This window comes from Cibotium barometz, chromosome 63, assembly GCF_041138505.1.
Source record: "Cibotium barometz isolate CiBa-2024 chromosome 63, ASM4113850v1, whole genome shotgun sequence".
NCBI lineage: Eukaryota > Viridiplantae > Streptophyta > Polypodiopsida > Cyatheales > Cibotiaceae > Cibotium > Cibotium barometz.
The window spans coordinates 12,410,045-12,434,188 of NC_141108.1; the positions used below are offsets into that span (position 1 = coordinate 12,410,045).

Genomic DNA, 24,144 nt, shown 5'->3' on the forward strand with positions numbered 1-24,144 from the left:
GGAAGCTAAATCCTAGCCTATGACGATTTTCAAACATTCTTCTATGACGAAACATACATGAATTATGTTTCTTTTTGCATGATTCAAGTGTAAAGTTAAGGAATGGCATATTTCTGACAATTTGACTATAGATTTCTTCTAAGTTCCTTCCCTCATGAGCTTGTAGAAAAGGCATGCCATCTCTGAAGAGACCATATATCCTCAAAGTGAAAAGACATTAACAAAAAAGGAGCTCTTAAGATTCTATTGAATACAAAACCTTCAACAAAGCAATTCATTATTCAAAAGTAAGCTAATAAAAACATGTAAGCACAACACAAGTCTGAAATATATATTCTTGTGTATGAGAACATAAGCATTATGTGTTAATAATCATTCCAAAACTCTTATTGAAGACAATCCAAAATATCTTATAGACTACCCACATTGAACATTAACATGTCCACTTCTTAGAAAAGATAAAGGTATTGATGTTATATGCATCAAGATAGAGGCACAATAGATTTTCAGAATCCACAACTCGAATAAGACAAACTTATAGTCAGTATACATGCGCTTTTACAAGTCATGCCTCAAAAAATGAGTCCAAAATTTAATTTTATGCCCCTATGATCAAGTGTTAGGAAGGATCAACTCTAAGTCAAGATTACAGGAAGCTATCCTTCAGGTCACAAGCTTTAACCCATTTTCTACTGACTTTTAATTTTTATGCATCATATTTCTATATCCAATCCTTCTCATATGCATAAAAGGAGTAACTGAAAACATAGTGAAGCTAAGAAACTACATCCCAAAAAGCATATGTTCTTTCCAAAACTTGCAAGAATTCTTACAATAGTCCATGGACCATGATTCCAGGAGGACAAAATATTTTACATCCCAAAAAGCATATGTTCTTTCTAGATCTTGCAAGCATTCTTACTACAGCAAGTTACAGCCCATTATAGCTCATTCTATTCAAGCTCGTCTCAGTAAAAAAGGACAGCAAAACTTTAAACTGGAAGAAGCCAACTAGTCTATATGTAGTTTGTATTAGACCATTAGTTTTTGAGATAGTTAAGTCTATCCACATTTGCAAAAGCTTACTAAAGCTTTATGAACATGAAAAGTTTTATCAAAATTACAATAATTCTATCCTATTACACAAAATACCAGATAGAAAATGGCATAGTGCACAAGGAAGCCAGATAACGGGCTGCATGATAGTTGCGCTTTGGCTTGTCTAACCTGTAGCTGGAGTAATGCAATACGGTCCAAATGCAAACACTGGGCATCATACAAATAATGCTTCTGCAAAAACAAATGGTTTTCAAACATTAGCATGTCTACGAAGAAAAGAAACCATGGCAGGAAGCATCAGCACACCATCTCTGTTTATTATATGGCAGAAAAAAATGTAGCATATCATTAGTAGAACTACCCCCATGAATCCCAACTACATTTACAAAAAAAGGGACCAAGTGAGCATGACTAAGTCCACATATGAAACATATATTAAGCATGTATTCTCATCAATGCATGCATTCTCATCAAAGAAGCATGTGAATGTCGTGAAGCATCATATTTGAGTGATTAATCATATCTAAGTGAAGCATAATATGTATGTGAAGCATCAGATGCAATCAACCTATGTAGCACAACTCCAACTAGGCATCATACATAAGTGAAGCTTTATATAATGTAAAACTGATGAAAAAATAAGCAATTCTTTATAGGCAGGTGAGGATTATGTAAGAAATGTAGTTAAAGAGAGCCCTCTAGATTTCGCTCAGTACACATAAATAAACCATTTTCTTCACATCAAGGTCAAACCTAAAAAACTTTTGAAAGATGACTATACCTGATAATAAGGGGAGACATCCCCCCCTTAGCCGCTTTTCCACCATCCCCCACATGGACCTGGTGCACACACAATTCTGAAACAGATGAATGGGACTCTCATCCTCATTGTCTCTAAAAACTAACAACACAAAGATGTGGTCAAGGAACAAATAGTTTTGCTCAAAAAATATTGAAACAAAAGAAAAACAAAAGAGATAAATGCTTACCATACTAAAGAGAAGGAATTTGAAAGCTTTGTAAATCAAATGATGTACTTGCACCATCAGCACTTGTATGTGATGCATCATTCCCACCCCTTCTATGGCAATATGAATCCCACAAAGCATAAGCCTCCTCAAATGGGAATGTCTCTAAATTTGGCTTTGCAGCATACAATCGTAGACAAGAGTCTAGATTCTTCTCAAGCTTGTTTCGCAGGTTATTCTTTATGAAGGTCAAGCTACTAAATACTCGTTCATCCTCAATTGATCCAAGTATCATCGTTTGACATAAATCTGCAAGTTTGAAGTATTCTGACATTCGATCTTGCAAGTATACACTCATACTCAATTTATTCCATAACCTAGTCATTGCTTCAGGCTTTGAGGGTTCATCAAAAAGACTATATTGTTCCCACATGGTTTGGCCAAATACACCAGATTGCTGAACCAACTCATTCGGATTTAAAATTCCATCTAGCTTAACACCATGCAACTCCACACTTTTTCCAAAATGCTCCGAAATGATACGCACCTTGCTAGTGAAATCAGATAACAAATTTTGCTTGTCTTTTGTGTTGTTCCAATACATAGGATGAACGATAGCCATAGACTCCAGAAGTTCATCTCTTGGAAACCTTTCTCGAATCTCATTTGTCAAAGTGTCACAAATGGAGACCAGGTTCTTCTTGACGAAGTCAATCACATTTGGAAAATTTGATTCTTTAACTCTCCGATACTTGTAAACTCCATTCACTGTTCTCTTGACGTGAAGCATTATTAACTTGCCTTTGACTTCCATGCACAGATTACCATTATCATCGTATTTTAAATAACTATCTTGACTGCCAACATTTAAAACAGATCTCCATTTCCCGAATTGCTCGGCAGTAAAGCTTGAGCTTTCTCCATACAAAGTATTTAATTGAAGGCATGCCAACCTTCGTGCAGTTGTATATTCCATAACGTAGCACTCCCTCTTTTGAGCAATCTTAATCAAAACATTCATCTCATGCAACATAGGCAACAAACCCCCCAAATATAGAAATGTTTCTGCATCGTTAAGAAGATCTAACAACCTCCTTGCTTTATCTTGGCCTTTTCCCTTTTTCTGGGCAAGCTCATAAACAACCCCCGTAAAACAGACATGTATTCCTCAAAGAGCCGTTGCACTGGACCAATAAGAGAAATCCACCTTGTATTGACCTGTTTCAACAACTTCCGACCTTGGGTTATGCCCTCAGCAAACATCTTAAATTCATTGTACCGTTTTGGACTCTTAGAAAAGAAGGCATAGGCTTTACGCACCAAATTGTCCACTTTTTTTACAGCACCAAATTTTGAAAGTATCTTGTAAGCTAGGTTTGTACGATGGGCCATACAATGGATGCCCAGCATGTAAGGAGCAAAGGATGTTTGTAATTGGATACATAGTCCCGCTCGACACCCATGCATCACTGAAGCACCATCCACTCCCACACAAACAACTTTTCTAGATATCTCCTCCAAAGTCATGCAACCAAGTGTTTTCAAGCCGTCAATAACCAATTTTGTCAAAATATCTGATGTTGCACTTCTTTTCAACTTGAAGATACCAAGATAGCATACTTGCCTTATATGCTTCTCCACAAAATAAATGTTAATGCATGCCCACGAAGTGTTATCACGAGCAGTCACTTCATCAAGTGATACCGCAATGAATGTAGCAGCTGCTATCCTTTGTTGCAAGTTCCCCTTGATGACTTCTCCAAGGAACTTCGCAAATTCCCATCCACTTGGCTCATTCCAATAATGTGTAGGGAATTCAGGGACATGGATTCCAAGGAAACTAAGAGGTTGCCGCCACTTAGGATAATCTGCCAAATAGGCTTCCCCATCGATAGTATATGTAGCACAATCACAAATTGTGCAATTGTAGATTGTCCATCCTTAACAATTTTCTTCTCATACAAATGTCGAATCAACCCTCCAGCCTTCTTGTCTTGTTCCAAATGTAACAAATGGGCTTCATATAAAGCCATATATCGCACATGGCGGCATTCCTTTGCAGTCTTCCATTTTACAATATTAATAACCTCTCCATCAACCTCCTCTTTCTCATAGACCTTGCCTATGTGTTTCTCTATGGTATCAAGTTTCAATTGCATTGTTAGCTCCCGACCCAATTTCCAACTGCAAGCTATACAATTAGCAAACTTTGGAGGTTCATCATTCTTAGATTTCACAGGTTCAATAAATGGAAACCTCGATACCCACTCCAATTGGAACACTCTTCCAATAACCCATTGGCCCCTCTTCCTCTTCTTGTCTTTTATCTTGGATTCATTATCCAGACAAGGGGCTTGTATCCCCTCTTCAAGTTGATGAGAAGAAGATGGTGAGAAGCTATCATGAATTGACTGTGAGGTGGAGGGCACAATAGAAGCACCACCACCAACCGGAGGTGTAGCATCAAAGATTTCGGTCATATTCTCTTCTAAAGAGGCTGACTTAGGATTTGAGCTAGGAAAAAATTCTGTGAGACGTCCTCTGGTAGATGACAAAGGGACTCCACATTTCATTTTTGGCGCCATTCCAAACCACAGATAACAACCTGCAACACAATTAAATAGAAGCTATTTCAAGCAATCGTACCAGGCCCACAAAATCACACCACATCAGACAACCGGCACACGCCCTGGTCCGGGACTCAATCAAAAAATATCCACTTCATAATATGAGACCAATATATGTTCGCAGGGACCTGACCGAGCAGAGACACTGAGCAATACTCACTTGAAAGGCAGCAAAGCCACCACAGAGAATGGTTGTAAAACTCACGGCCAGGGCAAGGAATCGAAACGTACCTGGAGAGAGACAGCTACTGGTTGTGAGCGAGCTGCCTTTGCCTCAAACAAGCTTTCTTCCCTTCCTCTCCTTGTTGCTGGAACATGTCCCCATCTTGAATCCAGATGCACGTCAAGAATTTGCAAGCTCGTCAGAATCCAGATGCACGTTAAGATGACCGGAATACAACTAATTGACTGATTGTTGATCGACTGAGAAACTATTTGATGAAGTTGCGAGAGTAAGCTTGCATAGGCAAAAGTGCAAGCAAGGAGAATCGATACAGGCAACAGCATAGAAGGCGCACTGGTAGTCTGGAAGGCTTTCAAAATATATGCAGTAAGTTCCCCAAAAGAGGGAGTGGTTCCGCCAACGGACTCCAGAGGGGTTCTGCCCATACGCTCTCCTCATTATTGCAAGAAAGAAGATGGGGCAAGGAGTGGTGGTAATGTGGAGATGGGGCGAGGAGTGGTGGTAATGTAGTAGCATCATGAGGAGGATGGGCGATCCTCCAAGAAGAGATCGGGTGGCTCCCACAGCTCAGAAGGCGAATGATGGAAACGATGGGGAGGAGAAATAGCAATGGAGAGGGCGAAATGATATGTTGAAACATTAGAACTTAAGGTTTTTTGGGCTATCAAATATGAGCTCCTTAACCATACCATTCGCCCACCCTAAAACTCTATAAGAGAAATATTCGCCAATGGGCTATTATTCGCCCCTATTTTTTTCCTTGTTCTATAGCTGCCGCCGGCGGCAACTTTTGTTCCCAATCGTTTTATGGCTGGCCTCCACATTTTTAGTTAGAATGGCACACAAAACTTTGTTCATGCTTTTTGCTTGGCCATTCGCTTGAGGGTAATAGGGCGAGGACTTTCTATGAGTGACAAGGAACTCTTGTAAGAGGAATTGGATTACCTTGTTAATGAAATTGTTAATGAAATGTGTTACATTGTCTCGCTAGGGGGGGCAACTGAAGCGTGTGATGGACTGACTCATATAGAAATTTCGCAGTCGATCGCACATCAGCTTCACGGTGGGTAGCCCGAGTGCAATAGTTTGTGGTAGCGACTTTTTATCTGGCTTCTGCTGGACTGATGGGCCCAATGAAGTTGATGCCCCACTTTTCAAATGATTACAAGGACACTACAGGGTTCAGGGGCATGCTGTCCTTAAAGTGGGGAATTGCCACATGTTGGCATTCATCCGTATCGTTTGACATATTCTGTGCTGCATCTGCCACATTAAGGTGGGCCACCATAACCCGACTGTGAGGACTTTATGTGCAGTGATATTTGCTCTACTGCAAAGTGCCCACCAGCACAGGCAGAGTGAGCTTGTTCTAGAAGGAAGACATATTCGTCTTCATGACACAATGTCTAAGAATCTTATCTTTCCTCTGCCTATAGAGTTGGCTTGCAATGAGTTGTTGGTAGGGGATTGCCTATTTAATTAGGCGACGGGCATGATCCTTGTTTAGGAGGGGGACCACTGGTAAGCGTTAGCTAGAAAGTGTGCTACCTCCTTGCCCCACTTTGGAATTAAGCATAGTTGAAATAGGGCAGCATCTAGTAAGTCATCATCTACTCCCACGGGCGGCTTGCCGTTAGGGATTCTTGACATGTCTGCGAAGATATGTTGTGAGCCTTTCCTCACACTATAACAGTGAAGTCAAACTCAAGCAAGATAAGTAGCCACCTAGTGATCCTTTGTGTCGTAAGGGCTTGTGTACCAGGTATAGACGAGCTTGATGGTCTACAAAGAAGATGAATTTGGTCGCTATAAGATAATGGCAAAACTTCTTAACAGTGTAGACAATGGCTAACCCTTCTCTTTTGGTCATGGTATAATTTCTCTCAACTTTGTTGAGTTGGCAGCTTGGCAAAGTTGATGGGAAAATCCATCATGTTCACCCTAATGAAAGTGTTACTTTCTTCATTATGGATTTTTATGCATAAAAGTATTTTTTTAAATTATAAAAGAGTTACTTTCATCATATTGATTTTTATGCATAAAAGAATATTTTTTAATTATAAAAGTGTTACTTTTATCATTATTGATTTCTATGCATAAAAGAATAATTTTTTTATTATAAAAGTATTACTTTTATCATTATTGATTTTTATGCATAGAAGAATATTTTTTAATTATAAAAGTGTTACTTTTATCATTATTGATTTTTATGCATAAAAGTATGCATAAAAGAATATTTTTTTATTATAAAAGTGTTACTTTTATCATTATTGATTTCTATGCATAAAAGTATGCATAAAAGAATAATTTTTTTATTATAAAAGTATTACTTTTATCATTATTGATTTTTATGCATAGAAGAATATTTTTTAATTATAAAAGTGTTGCTTTTATCATTATTGATTTTTATGCATAGAAGAATATTTTTTTAAAATTTAAAAAGTGTTTCTTTTATCATTATTAAATTCTATGCATAAAAGTATGCATAAAAGAATATTTTTTTATTATAAAAGTGTTACTTTTATCATTATTGATTTCTATGCATAAAAGTATGCATAAAAGAATATTTTTTTATTATAAAAGTGTTACTTTTATCATTATTAAATTCTATGCATAAAAATATGCATAAAAGAATATATTTTTTATTAAAAGTGTGATTTTCATCATAAATGATTTTTATGCATAAACATATGCATAAAAGATACTTAGTTTCAGATTCGGTGGGGGATTTGAGTACATTTTTCTTGAACTTGGCACCTCGTCATTGATTGAAATTGACGAAGGAATTAGGTCTTGGTCAATAGTCTGAATTAGAGTTTGGGTTTGGAAAGGTTCTTCCTAAACTATCTTTCTCGAAAGGTACTATTTCAATTTCTCTTTTTCTAAATTTTGTTCGACGAATATTTACTTACAGAGTTCTAAAACATGAATTTCTTATGAGGAATAAAATAATCATTTATCTCGATCTCCGACTTCGATAGTTTAATTAAATTTTCTCATTACCATCGTAGTGAATATGAAATGGTAGCATTTCTTCTCACACATTATCTACTTATTCGTTTTTTCAATTTTTATGAAAATTAAACAGAGGATTAAGGAGATCCCTTATTTAATTATAAAGATTCTATATGCATCTAATTATGCATAAAATTCAATTCTGATGAAAGTCACACTTTTATCATCATAAAAATCCTTTATGTTGAAAATCACTCTTTTATCATGAAAGAATTTTTTTTATGCATATAAATCATTTATAATGAAAAAAAACATAGGAATACATATCCAAAACTAGCACTGAAATCATAGTAATAAAAAAACATAAGGATCCTAAGCCATTACTATTAAAAATATAAATGACTAGTCATTGTAAGTATGAGGAATATTTTTTAAAAATTTTAAAATTTAAAATTTAAAAAGTATTTTTAGCTAAGGAAGTATTTTAAAAAATAAAAAAAGTAAAAACATTTTTAATTAGGTCATCATCATGACAATGAATGACTTTCACGCACCAAAGAGCCTGCTCAACAATGTTCCTCACAAGAAGCGTTTGATTGCCTTGTCGAACGCATCGCCCATAGTTGAAGCACCTGATGGGTGATTGGCTATGAAGGGAAGCACCTCATCATCTTGCCCTACTTCTGCAAGCAACGACTACTTTGTCACCTTGCTCTACTTCTGCAAAGGTAGTGCTTGGATGTACAAGCGCGATGTTTTGAGGAAGTGCCTAATGTGTACTTCCGTGGAGCTGGCACCGAGGCTGAATTCACAAGGGGGGCATGGCAACGTAGTGTGGACGCATCGAAAGCTGAGCAAGCTTCTGCTAGAGATCCCAGTTTGGCTGGCGCGCATGGGGTTCGCGTGTCTTGTAGGTCAGAGTGCCTCCGAGCCCCTCAGCATTTCCACCACCTAGCCACCCAATTGCGGTGCCCCAGGTGTGGCATAGGGGGTGGGGTTTGGGCACCCATATGGGTAGGCTCTGCTTGGGGAAAGTCCCTTATAAATGGTTGATTATCCCATGATGGTACCCTAGATCTATGACCCCCAAAGTCCCTTATAAATGGTTCATTATCCCATAACGGTACCCTATATCTATAAACCAAAAAGTCCCTTATAAATGGTTCATTATCCCATAACGGTACCCTATATCTATAAACCAAAAAGTAACCCTCGCTATAATAGGAGGATCACTCATCTAATCACGGACACCCCCCCTTGCACAGTGTCGTGCCGCCTTCATAATACCCTTCTCATTTTGTATAATGCCCCATTGTCATCAATCCTGTAGGAGTAGGCATCATTGACACCATCTAAAGAAGACATCTTTAAATAAATACTAATCAAATATGTAAATACTTGTGTATATAAGCATATGCATAGAAACTAGGCATATGTATAGGCTATGCTTAAGCTTATGCATATGCATAGGCCATGCATAAACTTATGTAGAATATTAGCCTATGTTTATGCACATGCATAAGCCTAGCCTATGCTTAAATGTATGTATAGGCTATGCTTAAGCTTATGCATAGGCTATACTTATGCATATGCATAGCATTAGTCTATGCATATTTATATGAACAAGACTGTCCATAGACATAAGCATATGTATATGCACAAGCCTAGCCTATGCTGAAATATACGCATAGGCTATCTAAAAAACATAGGCATTATCATAAGGTGTGCCTAAGCTCTATGCAAGCAGCTATGCAAATAGGTAAATGCAAGACGTTATGAATAAAGAGATGTATAAAGAGATAATAATGCCATATGCATAGGGCTCTTTATGCATATGCATAGGGCTCTTTATGCATGCCATATGCATATACAAAAGAAGAGTCCCGAGGGCGCACTTGAGGGTGCCTGCATCCATGACTTGTAAAAAAACTCTGGACCAAGGCTTATATTTTTTAGGCTTTAAAAACATGTTTAGGCCTTTCCTCTATATCTAGATCCATAAAATGAGCAATGTGCTCTTCTCCCTTGTGGAGATAATGGTTTTTTTATTTTACACTAAGTGCACATGTGTGCACATGCTTGTGCATGCACACCCATGCATGCATGTAGCTCTACCAAAGGTTCTCTTTATTTGTCATCGTAATGGAAGTAAGATTGGTTAGCACTAACCCTAACCCTAACCTTAATACAAACGATAACATATGAGATATTTGATAGTCATTTATTTAAGACTTCCTATCAAGTTATTCTCTCTCTCTCTCTCTCTCTCTCTCTCTCTCTCTCTCTCTATCTCTCACACACGCACACATCCCTCTTATCTGTCTCTCACACACACATCTCTCTCTCTCTCTCTCTCTCTCTCTCTCTCTCTCTCTCTCTCTCTCTCTCTCTCTCTCTCTCTATATATATATATATATATATATATATATATATATATATATATATATATATATATATATATATATATATATATATTATGGAGGCCATGGCACCTTATTTTCCCCAACAATGAAATAGGTGAGATGAGGGTGCCTTTGAGCAATGGTAAAGTCTTTGTGATTGAACAAGGATTTTTTTATTCGAAAATGTTTACCATCACAGTTCAAGGGTTTAGAGGCGATTACAATCAATCACAGCAGATAAAGAGACACGTGTTACCCTTGTCTCACTACTACAAGATATAGAAGGTAAGGACCTCTACCTCCTTGATGACCTCATATCTCTTACATATGAGGTATCTATAAGCTCAAAATCCAATACATCAATTGGTACCTCTAATTATGTGAATATTGAAAGTTCAACAAATTTTGATGATAATCTGCTCTATAGAAGACACTTGTGTTAGATGCAGTGCCTCTATACACCCAATTACCTGACCACCATGAAGTACTTTCACCCTTGAAATCAAAAAGCACTGTAGAGTTCTTATTGAACATGAGGAAGGAGAACACTTTGACAAAGCTAGTGAGACGTTTACCACAGTTGTTTCAGGTGAACGAGCTTCCTAGATTCTATGATGGGGATGTAATATTTGAGTTTCCTGCCACCGTAAATTCTCAAGCAGGCATGGATTCATAAGTATGATGGTCACATGTGGACAAAGGCAACTACATCGAATGTCAACTTTCTAGGGGTGTGTAGGATAAGCCATTGCATTGTAGGATAAACCATTGCATTGATGACAATCCATTGCCTAGAGAAGACATAAACACATTCAGAAATGATATGTCACGAGATGGCCGTCACACAAGATACAGAACATGCATTTCAAAAGAAGCTGCAAAAAGGATCAAGAAAGCACTAGATATTAATGCACAAGTTACACAAGTGCAGGTGTTTCAATCTTCTAAACTTGGTGTTTCAAGTACATGAGAGTCATGGGATTGAGCCAAAGTGAAAATATGTTTATTCACCAATCAATTTTGATAGAAAGGGAGGTGACCAAATGTCTACGTAGAGAACAAACTTACCCTGATTTAGTTTAGTGGATAACTCATGTTCATAATTTAACTTTAGAGATGTATGGGATGTGCAAAAATGTTATGGGCTATCATTATATTAGAACAATTTTCATGGAGTAATTTTATTTTCAGAGATTGTATCATTTTATTGGGATGTATCATTTTATTAGAGTAATTTTATTCTGCTATTGAGAGAGGTAGATAAGAGAGACATAAATAAAGAGTGAGAGAGAGAGAGATAAAATGATGTACTGTTCCATATTTGGGAAATTGCTCACCCAAATTTTCTCGCCAAAAAAAATCCCCCATCCACCATTGGACCCGCTTTAGGGTTAGATTTGGTGAATTGAATGTAACGGACCGGCTCGGGTGGCCTGCGACATGCATGGATACAGTTCGACCACACTCGAAGAACATCACATTGGGTGACCATGGCTTGTCATGTGTATGATCCAAGGTAGCATACTACGAATGTAGAGTATAAAAGTAGTTAGAGCTGGTCAAGTGTGTTACATCATAAATGACTAGAGTTTCCAAGGTAGCATACTACGAATGTAGAGTATAAAAGTAGTTAGAGCTGGTCAAGTGTGTTACATCATAAATGACTAGAGTTTCCACGCAGCATGTAGGATCTTCTAACAATTGTGACATGTGAAATGAAAGAGGAGGATATGGAGGCCTAATGTTTGTTCTGGGATGTATTAATGAAGTGATGGCAAACCATGGTTGTGAAAGGGCATATTTCTTTGGTTTCATGGAAGACGTGGCTTAGGCTAACTGGAATGCAGTTTGACATGTGTTCAATGGTGGGAAAAATAATGTCCTGATAGATAGGGAGAGGTCTTGCCTATTTCATTGGGAGAAGAGCATGGTTTCCCACACAACAAAGCATGTGTGCATTACATCTCAAGGAGAGCACAAAGCAATGTGCGAGAACTAGCGCATGGCTCCTAACAGTGAAGCTACATTAGTGGAGGCTCGATTGATACATTAATGGTGGCACAATGGTCATGTGTGATGGATAAGAATATATCAGCAAATGGACTCGGTTGAGCTGGTGGGAGGTGCACATAACACATTGGGTTCAGTCTCATCAGAGACAATAATAGAGAGAAGTAAACCCCAAGAACAAACCTAGTAGAAAGCAAGCATGGAAGTTGGCTTGCAGGGGAAGGATATAGACATAAGATTTCTCTTTACGATGCATGTACTACCGATATGGAAAATGCAATTTTGTAAAGCACTACGGCAGTCTCCTCTTATTCTCAAGGCAAGCACATAGGAAGAGGACCAAGCTTGCAGAAACTAAAAGAACGATTGTCTACAAGCCCAGCCCAAGTGGTCCGAACAGTTGATCAGGCAATTGAAGGGACACCCATGTATAAGGTGCCTATCCCTCTCACCGAGATGACAAAGAAAGTGCATGTCACAAAAGACCACCTCCGTTGTAGTCATTGATATTGATGATGAGGCCACACATCGACTAGAGTATAACGCACATGTACGAGACCACAAGTATGCTACGAGGCCACGGAAGATCGTTTTTAAGGAGCATGATACAGGACTCTAGAAAGAACAGTGGAAGTCAAAGAGTGTAGTGTCATTGAGCGCAAGGTGAATGAAGCAATGTGAGATATCTGAAGGACATGCATTGGCATCAAAGTCAAATGCAGTGGAACGCCTTGTGGGGGTAAGAGGTGTGCGCAACACATAGCCCAGACCTGCGAAGGGTGTGCCTACACATATTTGCAGGCTATTGCAAGCACTCTAATGGTCTCATTAGACAATGGATGTAGTTCTATCCTGACCACGTGCTTCATTGCTATATTGTAGACACCAACATAGACTCAAAGCCCAATCCACCACCGAAGATATGGCCAGTTGCTATAGGAACTAACCTCATAGACGAGGAGGTATATTCATTATGGGAAGGTGGATGCCAAGTGGAGAGCAAGAATGAAGAAGGTGTTATGCCCACCCCACTGAGTAGTGGTGGGGCTTCAAGGTTCTTTACAAAACTGCAACCTCCAAAGAACCACCATATGAGTCCACCAACCTATCCTATCGGACCTTGAGCTTTACAATGCCTTGTCTCGTAGGAGAACCTACCCTAATTTAGACAATTGAATTTATGAATTATTGGTTGACCTATAGTATTTGGGGACTTTTGTAACCTCTGTGAAAGCAACCTCATCGTAGAGGGTTCAATTGTGTAATATCTTTCTCCCTCCCCCCCTCTCTCGCTATGGGCAAGTAGGTATGGTATTGTAGAATGTGGTCATGTATTGATGAATGGTATTCACGTTACGACCATTCATTGGTTCAAAATCTTACGAAAATGAGAGGGGAATGATGAGCTAGAGAGAGAAGAGAGAGGGTCAAGGTGCTCCACAAAACACACAACCCCTTATCTGAAATTGCATGTATTAAAAAAATTCCAATACATACTTGCTCTTCCCCAGTACAAAAGATGCCTTTATTATTGTGGTGTAGAAATTCGAGGAAAGATGCCTTTATTATTGACATTAAAAAAGACAAAATGTGTTTTTTATTTTGTTTATTGTTGCAAAAGTAGAGTACACGTCTCCCACTACTATAAATATAGAGATAAGCTCCAAAGCCCTTTGTTAATCACCATTGCCACCAAGCCTTGTTAGTAGAGTACACCACCCTAAACCCTCCTTCGTATTGTTTGTGATGGTCTCATCAAATATTAGCATTGAAGTTGTTGCTGCGTCTATCCAAAGAGAGGCCACCAATGTGGAGGTCAACCAAAAGACCATAGATGGTGCATAAGCATGGAAAGGTCTCACATTCTTTCCACTTCCTTTGGTAATGATGATGCTATTTTTAAGTGAAGGCCAAAGTGGTGGGCTTAATTGCGATATGGCCAGCCTATGGTTTTATTGATGAATCGTCTGAGTGTGTCTTGTTAGAGGAAGTGTGGAAGGGTACGAACACAGTTCGCTTACTTTGTGCCTTCACCCCGGAGGACAAGTGAGGCGCCCAAAGCAGTAAAGATGATGGTTTTCACATTTCTGTATTTGGAAGCTGTACATGAATGAATTTGGTTTTATTTTCAGTTTGAAGCAATAACCTTGATGTAGAAGATGTGCTGTTGTCATGTTTTTCTATTTTAGATCCCTCTAGCTCTCTATCGCCCTCTCCATCTCAAATGATTATGTCATGAAACTCTCTCCAACTCTCTTTGCTCCTCTCTCTCTTGATGGGGGGTATCTTTTGTGAATCTGCTTGCCCGATTCCCAAAAAGCACTCGCTAGAAAATGCCCGATTTCGATTAACTCTAAGACACATGCGACGCGTGTAAAGACATTGTGAGTGAATCTAATGCAGGAGTGGATCCGATTAATTATGTGTGATGCCATAGGTGAAGTTTGTAGATCAGGCGATGATTGAGTGGCACGGACTATGAGTTAGCCTTGCAACATACGTTGGACCACAATGAAATATATTGGTAGACATGTGATCACCTCTTAGATTTTCATATTTGGCACTACTGTTCCCTCATTTTAGAGTGAGAAGGCTACATTTATGTAGCTTCTCACAATTATTACTTAGCTCCCTCCCACTCAGTGATAGAGTGGTAGGGAGCTAAGTTTGTGTAGCTCCTCACTACTACTACTTAACTCCCTTGCACTCAATGATAGAGTGGTAGGGAGCTAAGTTTATGTAGCTCTTCACTACTACTACTTAGCCCCCTCCCACTTAGTGGTAGAGTGAGAGGGAGCTAAGTTTATGTAGCTCCTCATCACTCCTATTCCCCCAGTTGTGTCAATCAGGATGTAAAAGAAGAGAAAGTGCCACTACCAAGGCTCACTAAGCAAGTAGACATTCTTGACCCCACAATGAAGATACTCCACGTGATGAGGATAAGGAAACAAATCCACCATAGGGTGTTGATATTGAGTGTTATGATCCACTTAACAATGGACGTCCTTGGGAGTTTAGAGATTGTGTAAAATATTCGATCCAAGGTGCTCGATATATGCATGGTTTCAAAGGCCATTCACAATAGGTTCTTTTTCCATTGGTGGCATCGACATCCTTAAAGGAGAATAGAGGTGGTGGATACCATAGACTTGATAGCATAATGAATAATCCCATTAAGAAGCCCTATGATGACCTGAAACTCAAGTGGTGTAAGAAACAGTTTAAGGGATATAGGAATTGGCTTGCCCATATAACGCTCCTAGATAAATGGACATCAATCCAACATTTATGACAATTCCAAGGGAATAGAGTTGGAAGGAATTTAGTGAATTAAGATAAAAGAATCCTAGTGTGGTTTTTAATCTCCCATGAGCCTTGAACATGTCTTAGAAAGTTAAAGAACATAAGATGTCAAAGCCAATGTTGAATTTTATCAACTTCTTCATGCTTGTCCTAGATCTAATAGTACAAGCAAATATTAGGTTCTTCAATCTAATTTGTAAGGTAGTCACTCACACACAAGTAAGAAGACCAAAAATAAATTATATAGTGTACGATCTCAACAAAGATCCTAAGTAATAGATTATTTCTACAAACTAAGATTCTTGGTTGGACATTGTTTATGAAATTGAAGACATTTTGAGACACATTTTTGGTCCTCAATTCCTTATTTCAAAATAGATCCACACAACTCATTGACCTAAAGAACCTTGTGCTTCAACTACTTCAACTCTAATTGATTTTGAGGATAAAAAATTGAGTAAGAAGGGGGAGTATGTCACTACTATGGTTAACATTACCAATTTTTTGGTGTCACGGCCTTATTTTTGGTACACTTATGTATTCTCCTACACTAAGTGCATTTGAGGCTTGAAGATATAAATCTATGAGCTTGAACCACCTTGTAAATAGTAGTTTTGGGCCATGGGCTTATTTTTTTTAAAGGTACTTATGTATTTTCCTACACTTGCTTCATGTTTAGGAGAAAATGGTTATAGAGGCTTGACATTTGAGGCTTGAATCACCTTGTAAAAATAGTAATTTTAGACCACGTGCACCCTAGACACATGCGCGACTACATGTAAAAAGGTGGTCATGTATACATGTAAAAAGGTGGTCATATATATAATACATGTATACATGTAAAAATGTGGTGATGTATATAATACATGGGTGACGACATGTAAAAAGGTGATCATGTATATAATACATGTTTATAATGAGAAGGGAGACCATCCCATTACCTAAACTAGAGTATACTCTATTGATCTCTTGTGTAGTAATGCTCTCATTGTGTAATAATGCTCTCATTGTGTGCTAAGTGTAATAATTCTCTCTTATGTAATAATGTTCTCATTGTGTGCTAAGTATGGTTGTGTGTATGATTGAGAGAGAGATTCCTTATATGCTTATGCAGTAGAGTGCTTCTTCTGCTCTTATCTATTATGAGAGTGTGAGGCTAGCAGTGTTATGCAAGCGGTTTTTTTAAATTGACTTTGTAAAATTTTAAAATACCCTCTTTATTAGGTATTTATTAGGAAATGTATTTTAGGACACAGCTCAGCTAGAAACATTGTTGAACAAAATTGTATTAATCATTGTTATAAACTCTTCTTAAGGATTCAATAAAATAAATATGTAAGTCCCAAGGTTCACCTAGTAGCAAATGTATCTCCTAGGTGCTCTATTACTCTAACCACCTCATATGTGCTCTATTACTCTAACCACCTCATATACTTTCATAGCACCTCATGTGCAAATTTGAGGAGTCTAGGGAGGATCAAGGAAAATTATTAAATCCATAATTTAAAATTTAAATAATTAAATTAACAAAGAAATTGACAAGATAATGAGCATAAGAAACCCATCAATCTATTAACAAATGTTTCTAAAGGAGAGCCCAAACTCTATCAATTTATAGCATTGGATCCCTCATGATCCACTCCACACATAGTTTCCAAACTCTATCAATTTATAGCATTGGATCCCTCATGATCCACTCCACACATAGTTTCCAAGCGACTTCCCAAAAAAATGTATGTACACTGTATATGTGACTTACACTCTTGACATGTGATATGCTTTATTAAGGGTAGCATTCAGAACTTTTCAACCCTTAAAATTCAAGCTAAGCACTTTGCTATAACAACCTTAAAATTCAAACTAAGCACTTTTTTATAACTTGGCATTAACTTGCTAAGCACTTTGCTTTAACTTGGCATTACCCCCAATGGCACCTAATTTTTGAAAACCTCCTAAATTATCTCTTAAGGGTTTCCTCAATTCAGACTCATCCATGGGCTATGAGCTTTATATGTAGGTTCCACAAAGAAAGACGCCTCTACTCTTTATATCTTTATACTAAAACACTTGAAACATTTGAAATAAGATGCATAACAAAATTGAAAGATATGCATGCTTTGATAAGAAAAATATAATATTAAAGCCTAAGGTTTCTTTTTTATTATCATATATTCTTTATTACATGAATGAATCTTTTTTTGGCAAAGGAGGAGTGCGCGCGCGCACACACACACACACACACACACTCTTTCACCCCTTTTATAATCACATTTCCTTTATTACATGAAGGAATTTTTAATGTAGGCATTATGCTAGAGGATGACATGAGGGGCCCAAGCTACTCTAGAAAAGTCTTTCATGTAGGTGTAAAAAACCTTGCAACCTACATGTAATAAAAATTCTCCCTTAAAAGTTGGTGGTTAAGACTAAATTAAAGTGAACGCAAGCCAAAAAGTAACACTGATAAATACATCTACACTCAACATGCTTAATGGAGACCTTGAGTTTGAATGCTATATAATGGTGACTTTATGTTGATACAAAATTATGTTCCTAGGGATGCATGCACAAGTATGCTCCTCTTCCCAAATCGCTATTGAGCACTTAAGTCTTTTGGGTACATGAGTTGGTGTGTAACCTGTTGGCTCTCAAGCAGAGAGCCTGGATTTGAACCCAATCATCTTTTGCCAAAAAAAAAACTTAAAAAAAAACTCCTACATATTTCTTTCTTTCTTTGCATTTTAAGAAATCTTATTAATATTTCTAAGGTCTTTGTGTGAAAGACCTTAGGAATAATAAGATTAAGGTTTTGTTAATGAAACTAATTCCGAATAACAAAACAGAAGACCTCTCCTCAGTCTCCATTATTACATTATTACTTTGGGTAGCCTAAGATAAAACAAGCATCGAGAAAAGATTCTCTCGTAGGATATGTTAAACAAGGGGAGTCACAGCATGCTCTCGTCTTGTACCAGAAATTGGAGAAGGATGATTCTCTATACCCTAATCCATAACTTTCATGGCCTTACTTCTGCAAGCTTGTGCTAGGCTGGAGGATCTGGAAAGAGGCTGCAAAATACATGCTGAGATTGAGAGAAGGCGGTTGCTGCTAGAAACAGACGTTTTCATTGGCAGCTCCTTGGTTTTTGTCATATGTGGCTCCCTTGTAAAAGCATTGGAAACGTTTGACAAACTCCCGGTTCGAAATGTAGTGTCATGGACTGCGCTAATTGCAGGATGTGCGGAACACGGGCATGGTGAGGAGGCACTTTACTATTTCAAACATATGAAACATGTAGGCATCTTTCCAGATGACATCACATTTGTTTGCAGCTTGAAAGCCTATGGCAGCATAGGATCGACACACAGAGGACACGAAATACATGTTGAAATCACCAAGAAAAGATTGGAAAGAGACCACTTTGTTGCCAACACCTTGGTTGATATGAATGCAAGATGTGGCTCGCTTGTAGAAGCCCAAGATGTGTTTGACAAGCTTCCAGTTCGAACTGCGGTCTCCTGGAATGTACTAATTGCAGGATATGCAGAACATGGGTGTGGTGAGCAAGATCTTAACTGTTTCAAACAAATGGTTGTTGGTGGGGAGGGTTTTACTTTGCCCATGCTTCTAACCCTCAATGAGAAGAACCCTTGCCATATTTCTAAGCAAGAGGCATGGTTACGATGTATGCTTCAGCATTGGTCTTCTTATGGGATGCAAGCTTCTTGGAGCGTCGGCTGGAAATCCTAGTTTTCAACTTTGGGAAGGCATAGTCTATCCATCATGCTAGTTTCTTATCATGCAAAGGCTCAGCCAACTCCTTTCTTGCTCGAGAAGATTCATAGAAGCATATTACCTTGGGTGGCCTAAGACCCTTTCACAAAAGCATGCAAGTAGAGCTACCCATGTGGCAGCAGTATAGAGCCCTCAAGCACGCACAGAATTAAAGCAAATCAAAATGCCCTCAACTACTCAAGGTAAAAATAAAGCAAATCAAAGCTGTCCCCGAGCATAACAAAACAAATCCTTGCACCTCACAATATATCTGCCTCTTCATAGATGATCGCCAAGGACCTCAAGCAGAAAGAAACCAAGCAGAAGCTTGCAAAAAAGGGCCTCTCCATAGCCAAGGTCATCCCCCTCTCCAAAATTCACACGGACTACAAAGCCTTCGAGGTAGAATACAAGCTTTGTGGTAATGCACATCAAGCGTTTGATAGGCTACCAAGTCAAAACATTGTCTCATGGGTTGCCTTGATTGCAAGATATGCTGGACAAGGGCAGGGTGGGCAACTACTTTATTGTTATGAACAATTGTGGTGTCCCTGCAAATGCCATGATCTATGTTTGTTGCCTAAAAGCTTGTGGGAGAGGAGTCACGTAAAAGTTGCAGGCACGAGGCACGAACACGAAGAAGGGTTGTTTGGCTCTAGCATGGCTGGCGAGAGAAGGAAAAGGCAGGGCAGGGAGAATGCAGGAGCAGGTGGGGGCACTTTTTTAAAGAAAGACTTAATTAAAGAATGATAGCCGCTTGGAGTAGAAGCTTTACTTGCATCTTAATTTTGTTCTTGATTTGTTTTTTTGTTTTTTTGTTTTTTTTTTGTTTTTGGGCAGATTGTGACTTTGGTTACGAGGTCGAAGATAACTCATGCACACGACAATGGTTATACTTCTACATTAATCAACGGTCATGAAACAATATCACACAAGACTCCTCGCATTATCGACTTCAGTATCACATACTGACAAATGTATTTCTATTTTCTCTCTTTTATATTCGAATAAACTAATGGCCACTTTCAACACTGAAGATGTATCTTTGATCCACTTTTGATACGGAGAGTGTTATTTGGGAAATGGGGGAAGGGCACGTTCCCTTGTGTTTATAAAATTTTGGGGAGGACTGTGCCAACTCTCCGTTATACTTTATGTATGGTTTTTTTTAAAAAAAAACTTGCACAAAATTCGTATGACTTAAATAACGACATGTAGCTGAGCTTCAGATGTGCTAGCCAATTTGTAATTATCCTTTTTGCGAGGTGTTTCAAGATCTCCATCGATCAAAAGCGTAGGCATACGGTTAGCAAACGTACCTCTAGCACCCTTTCCAAGTATGTTTACAGATTCATGATCGTTCGATCACTTATGTACAAGCGGATAAGGCTACCCAAGCATCCTAGTTATTGGGATTTGCATGATTTACAACATAGGAGCGCGACTCTCAAGCGTCAACGCTCCTAACACTAATCACATAGTTAATGTTAATTATGCATTAACCAAAAACCATTCACAGTTTGGGGCACTCATACCACGAGTCCATGGCTACTACCATGATCTTAATTGTCTACTCGACATGTCCTCCATGCAACCATGCTCACAAGTCGTGTGTGCCATTAGCTAGAGAGAGAGAGAGAGAGAGAGAGAGAGAGAGAGAGAGAGAGATGGTGGGTGGAGGAGAAGAGAAATATATATATATATATATATACAAATATATATGTATGTATATATACATATACATGTACGTACATATACATATATATATATATGTATGTATGTATGTATGTACATGTACGTACATATACATACATACATACATACATATATATATATATATATATATATATATATATATGTATGTACATGTACGTACATATACATACATACATATGTATATATGTATATATACGTACATATACATACATACATACATACATATATATATAATATATATATTATATATATATGTATGTATGTATGTATGTATATGTACGTATATATACATATATACATATGTATGTATGTATGTATATGTACGTATATATACATACATACATATATACATATGTATGTATGTATGTATATGTACGTATATATACATACATACATATGTATGTATGTATATATACGTACATATACATACATACATACATATGTATATATGTATATATACGTACATATACATACATACATACATATATATATGTATGTATGTATGTATATGTACGTATATATACATATATACATATGTATGTATGTATATGTACGTACATGTACATACATATATATATATATATATATATATATATATATATATATATATGTATATATATATATGTATGTATACGTACATGTACATACATATATATATATGTATATATATGTATATATACGTACATATACATACATATATATATATACATATATATATATATACATATATATATATATATATATATATATATGTATGTACATGTACGTACATATACATATATACATATGTATATATGTATATGTACGTACATGTACATACATATATATATATATATATGTATATATGTATATGTACGTACATGTACATACATATATATATATATATATATATATATATGTATATATATATATGTATGTATATGTACGTACATATACATATATATATACATATATGTATATATGTATATATACGTACATATACATATATATATACATATACGTACATATATATACATACATATATATATGTATGTATATATATGTACGTATATGTATATATATGTATATGTATATGTATATGTATATATATATGTGTGTGTGTGTGTGTAAATCCCCAAAACACTAAGATGCACAATTCTAACACCCCCTCTGCAGCTCATAGTGTGCAAGAGTCGGAAGAAGATAAGTTGATGAAGATACAACCATGGACCTTCCAACATCGCAAATACTGGAATCACCTCGGAGAGAGCATCCGCCAACCTGTTTCCTCGAAACAAGATGCCACCACGAACATCAAGGAACTTGGCCACACGAATTCCTACACACGTGTGTAGTGAACTCCAAGAATAGATGATGAGCTGCTGGGCACACCGCGCCCATAATCCCAACAGTGGACGAAACACATCACGTCCCAAAAGCCTCGAACAATGAACTTGGAACAGATCCAGTTCATAATCTCTGCTGTACCAAAGATAACCATGTCCTACCAAATGTCTAATGCTTGGAACTCCGAATCACGATCCCAATGCACCAATTGGTGGAGCTGTAATTAGCCTCCTCTCCGCCCACAAGCCTCTTCTGGCTGGAAGCACGTGGGGGAAAACTGCATGTGTACTAAAGAAGAACACCATCTGGGGTCTCCTGAGCCGGAAGCGCCCTGGGAGCCCTAGAAGTGGTACTGGAATTTGTATCACTATCCTGTGTCGTATCTTTGTCTTTTCTATGAGATGAAGCCTTGCCCTTGGTCTTGTCCTTCTTCTTGGACAAACAATCTTTGGAGAGATAGTCTCTTTTTCCACAAGAAAAGCAGCGACTCCGACCTTTCTTCTGAACTGAGGAAAGTGCCTGGTCAGAACTGTTGACTGACACCTTCAACTTACCCTGTGAGATGAGAACGAACTCCTCCTCCAAAAGTAGGGAACTAAGATCATCAAAATCCAACTGAGTCGATGTGACTTGGCACCGCAAAGATCGAGAAATAACATCATAGTCTAGAGGAAGCTTGGTGAGGATAAGAGCAGCCAGCTGAGAAAAGGACAAAGCAGCACCCATAGGGAGTAACTGGTCATGGATAACCTTGGTCTTCATGAGAAAAGACTGCATGGAATTGTTTTCAGAAAATAACAAGCCATAGAGCTGCCCCTGCAAGGTATCTGCCCTCATCTATGAATCTCGAGCAAAGAGATCCTCCAATTTTGACCATACTTGATGTCCTTGGTGAGAGTTTGCACTACCGGTGAGAGCTCCTCGGTGATGGTCCGCACAAGCATAGAATGCACCTTTGAGTCCCGATTCTCCCAATCTTGTAATTCCACAACAAATTCATCCTCCTGATCCTGAGTCCACCTCCTAGAGTTTTGAGGATGCTCCGGCTTCCTTTCAATGCCCTGAACAATGTTCCACAAACCCTTGTGGATTAACCAGATCTGCATCTGAAGCTTCCAATGAGCGTAGTTGGGTCCTTTCAACTTGTCATCCTTGTTCGTAAAGGGAGGAGCCATATCCACAGCAACAAAGAACAAAGCTCAGCTCTCAAACACTTCTCTCAAGTGCTTTCCAACGAAGTGAGTCACCAGGAACAATCAGCCCCCTCTCAAACCGTAGAGAGAAAGAGGCAGGACAGTAGCAAAACAGTCCAAGATCCACCAGGAATCTCCTAGCGGAAGGGTAGGGACTCATGGAGGAAGAAGACAATGTAGAGCCACTGCAGCACCACGAGCAAGAAACGCACCACCAACAGATGCTGAAGAAGAAAACGCAGCCAAAACACTTCAAAACCTACCTCTGAAGAGCAAAACATAGCTTGTAGGGCTGGCCGACAGCAACTAGAAGAGGGCTGGACCAGAAACGCAGCAAGGTACTGAAACGCAGCTACTGTATGGGACTGATCTGTAGCTAGAGAAGTGATGGAAGCAAAACACACAACAAAGTGGGCAGATTTGCAGAGTTTGGAGCAGCCTAGACCTAAGCGTATGATACCATGACGGAGATAGCACAGGTGGAAGCATAAACAGTAAACATATGAGAGAGTGCAAAGGAGATTGAGAGAGTTGGACAAGATCACCTTTTATAACAGCAATAAAGCTTTACAATGGCAATGGCCAGTAACTGAATGTTGAACTATGTGCAAGGGAAGTGGATGAAG

At 38.1% G+C, this 24,144-nt stretch overlaps 2 protein-coding genes across 2 annotated transcripts; both read left to right on the top strand.

The window, feature by feature from the left end:
* The first annotated feature begins 18,419 nt into the window (after nucleotides 1-18,419).
* On the top strand, nucleotides 18,420-20,319 carry LOC147603701 (uncharacterized). Its single transcript, XM_086796009.1, has 2 exons — nucleotides 18,420-19,992; nucleotides 20,124-20,319. Exons 1-2 carry the CDS (start codon nucleotides 19,569-19,571, stop codon nucleotides 20,201-20,203), a joined length of 504 nt encoding a protein of 167 aa, XP_086652135.1. The 5' UTR covers nucleotides 18,420-19,568; the 3' UTR covers nucleotides 20,204-20,319.
* LOC147603702 (pentatricopeptide repeat-containing protein At4g18520, chloroplastic-like) lies at nucleotides 18,528-19,259 on the top strand. The gene has a single exon (XM_086796305.1). The coding sequence runs from the start codon at nucleotides 18,528-18,530 to the stop codon at nucleotides 19,257-19,259; it is 732 nt and encodes a 243-aa protein (XP_086652431.1).
* Nucleotides 20,320-24,144: the final 3,825 nt, after the last annotated feature.

Coding starts and splice junctions, on each gene's coding strand:
- LOC147603701 (XM_086796009.1), top strand. CDS start 19,569: ATGATCGCCAAGGACCTCAAGCAGAAAGAAACCAAGCAGAAGCTTGCA. Junction 19,993..20,123: donor CAGGGAGAATGCAGGAGCAG/GTGGGGGCACTT, acceptor GTTTTTGGGCAG/ATTGTGACTTTGGTTACGAG.
- LOC147603702 (XM_086796305.1), top strand. CDS start 18,528: ATGGCCTTACTTCTGCAAGCTTGTGCTAGGCTGGAGGATCTGGAAAGA.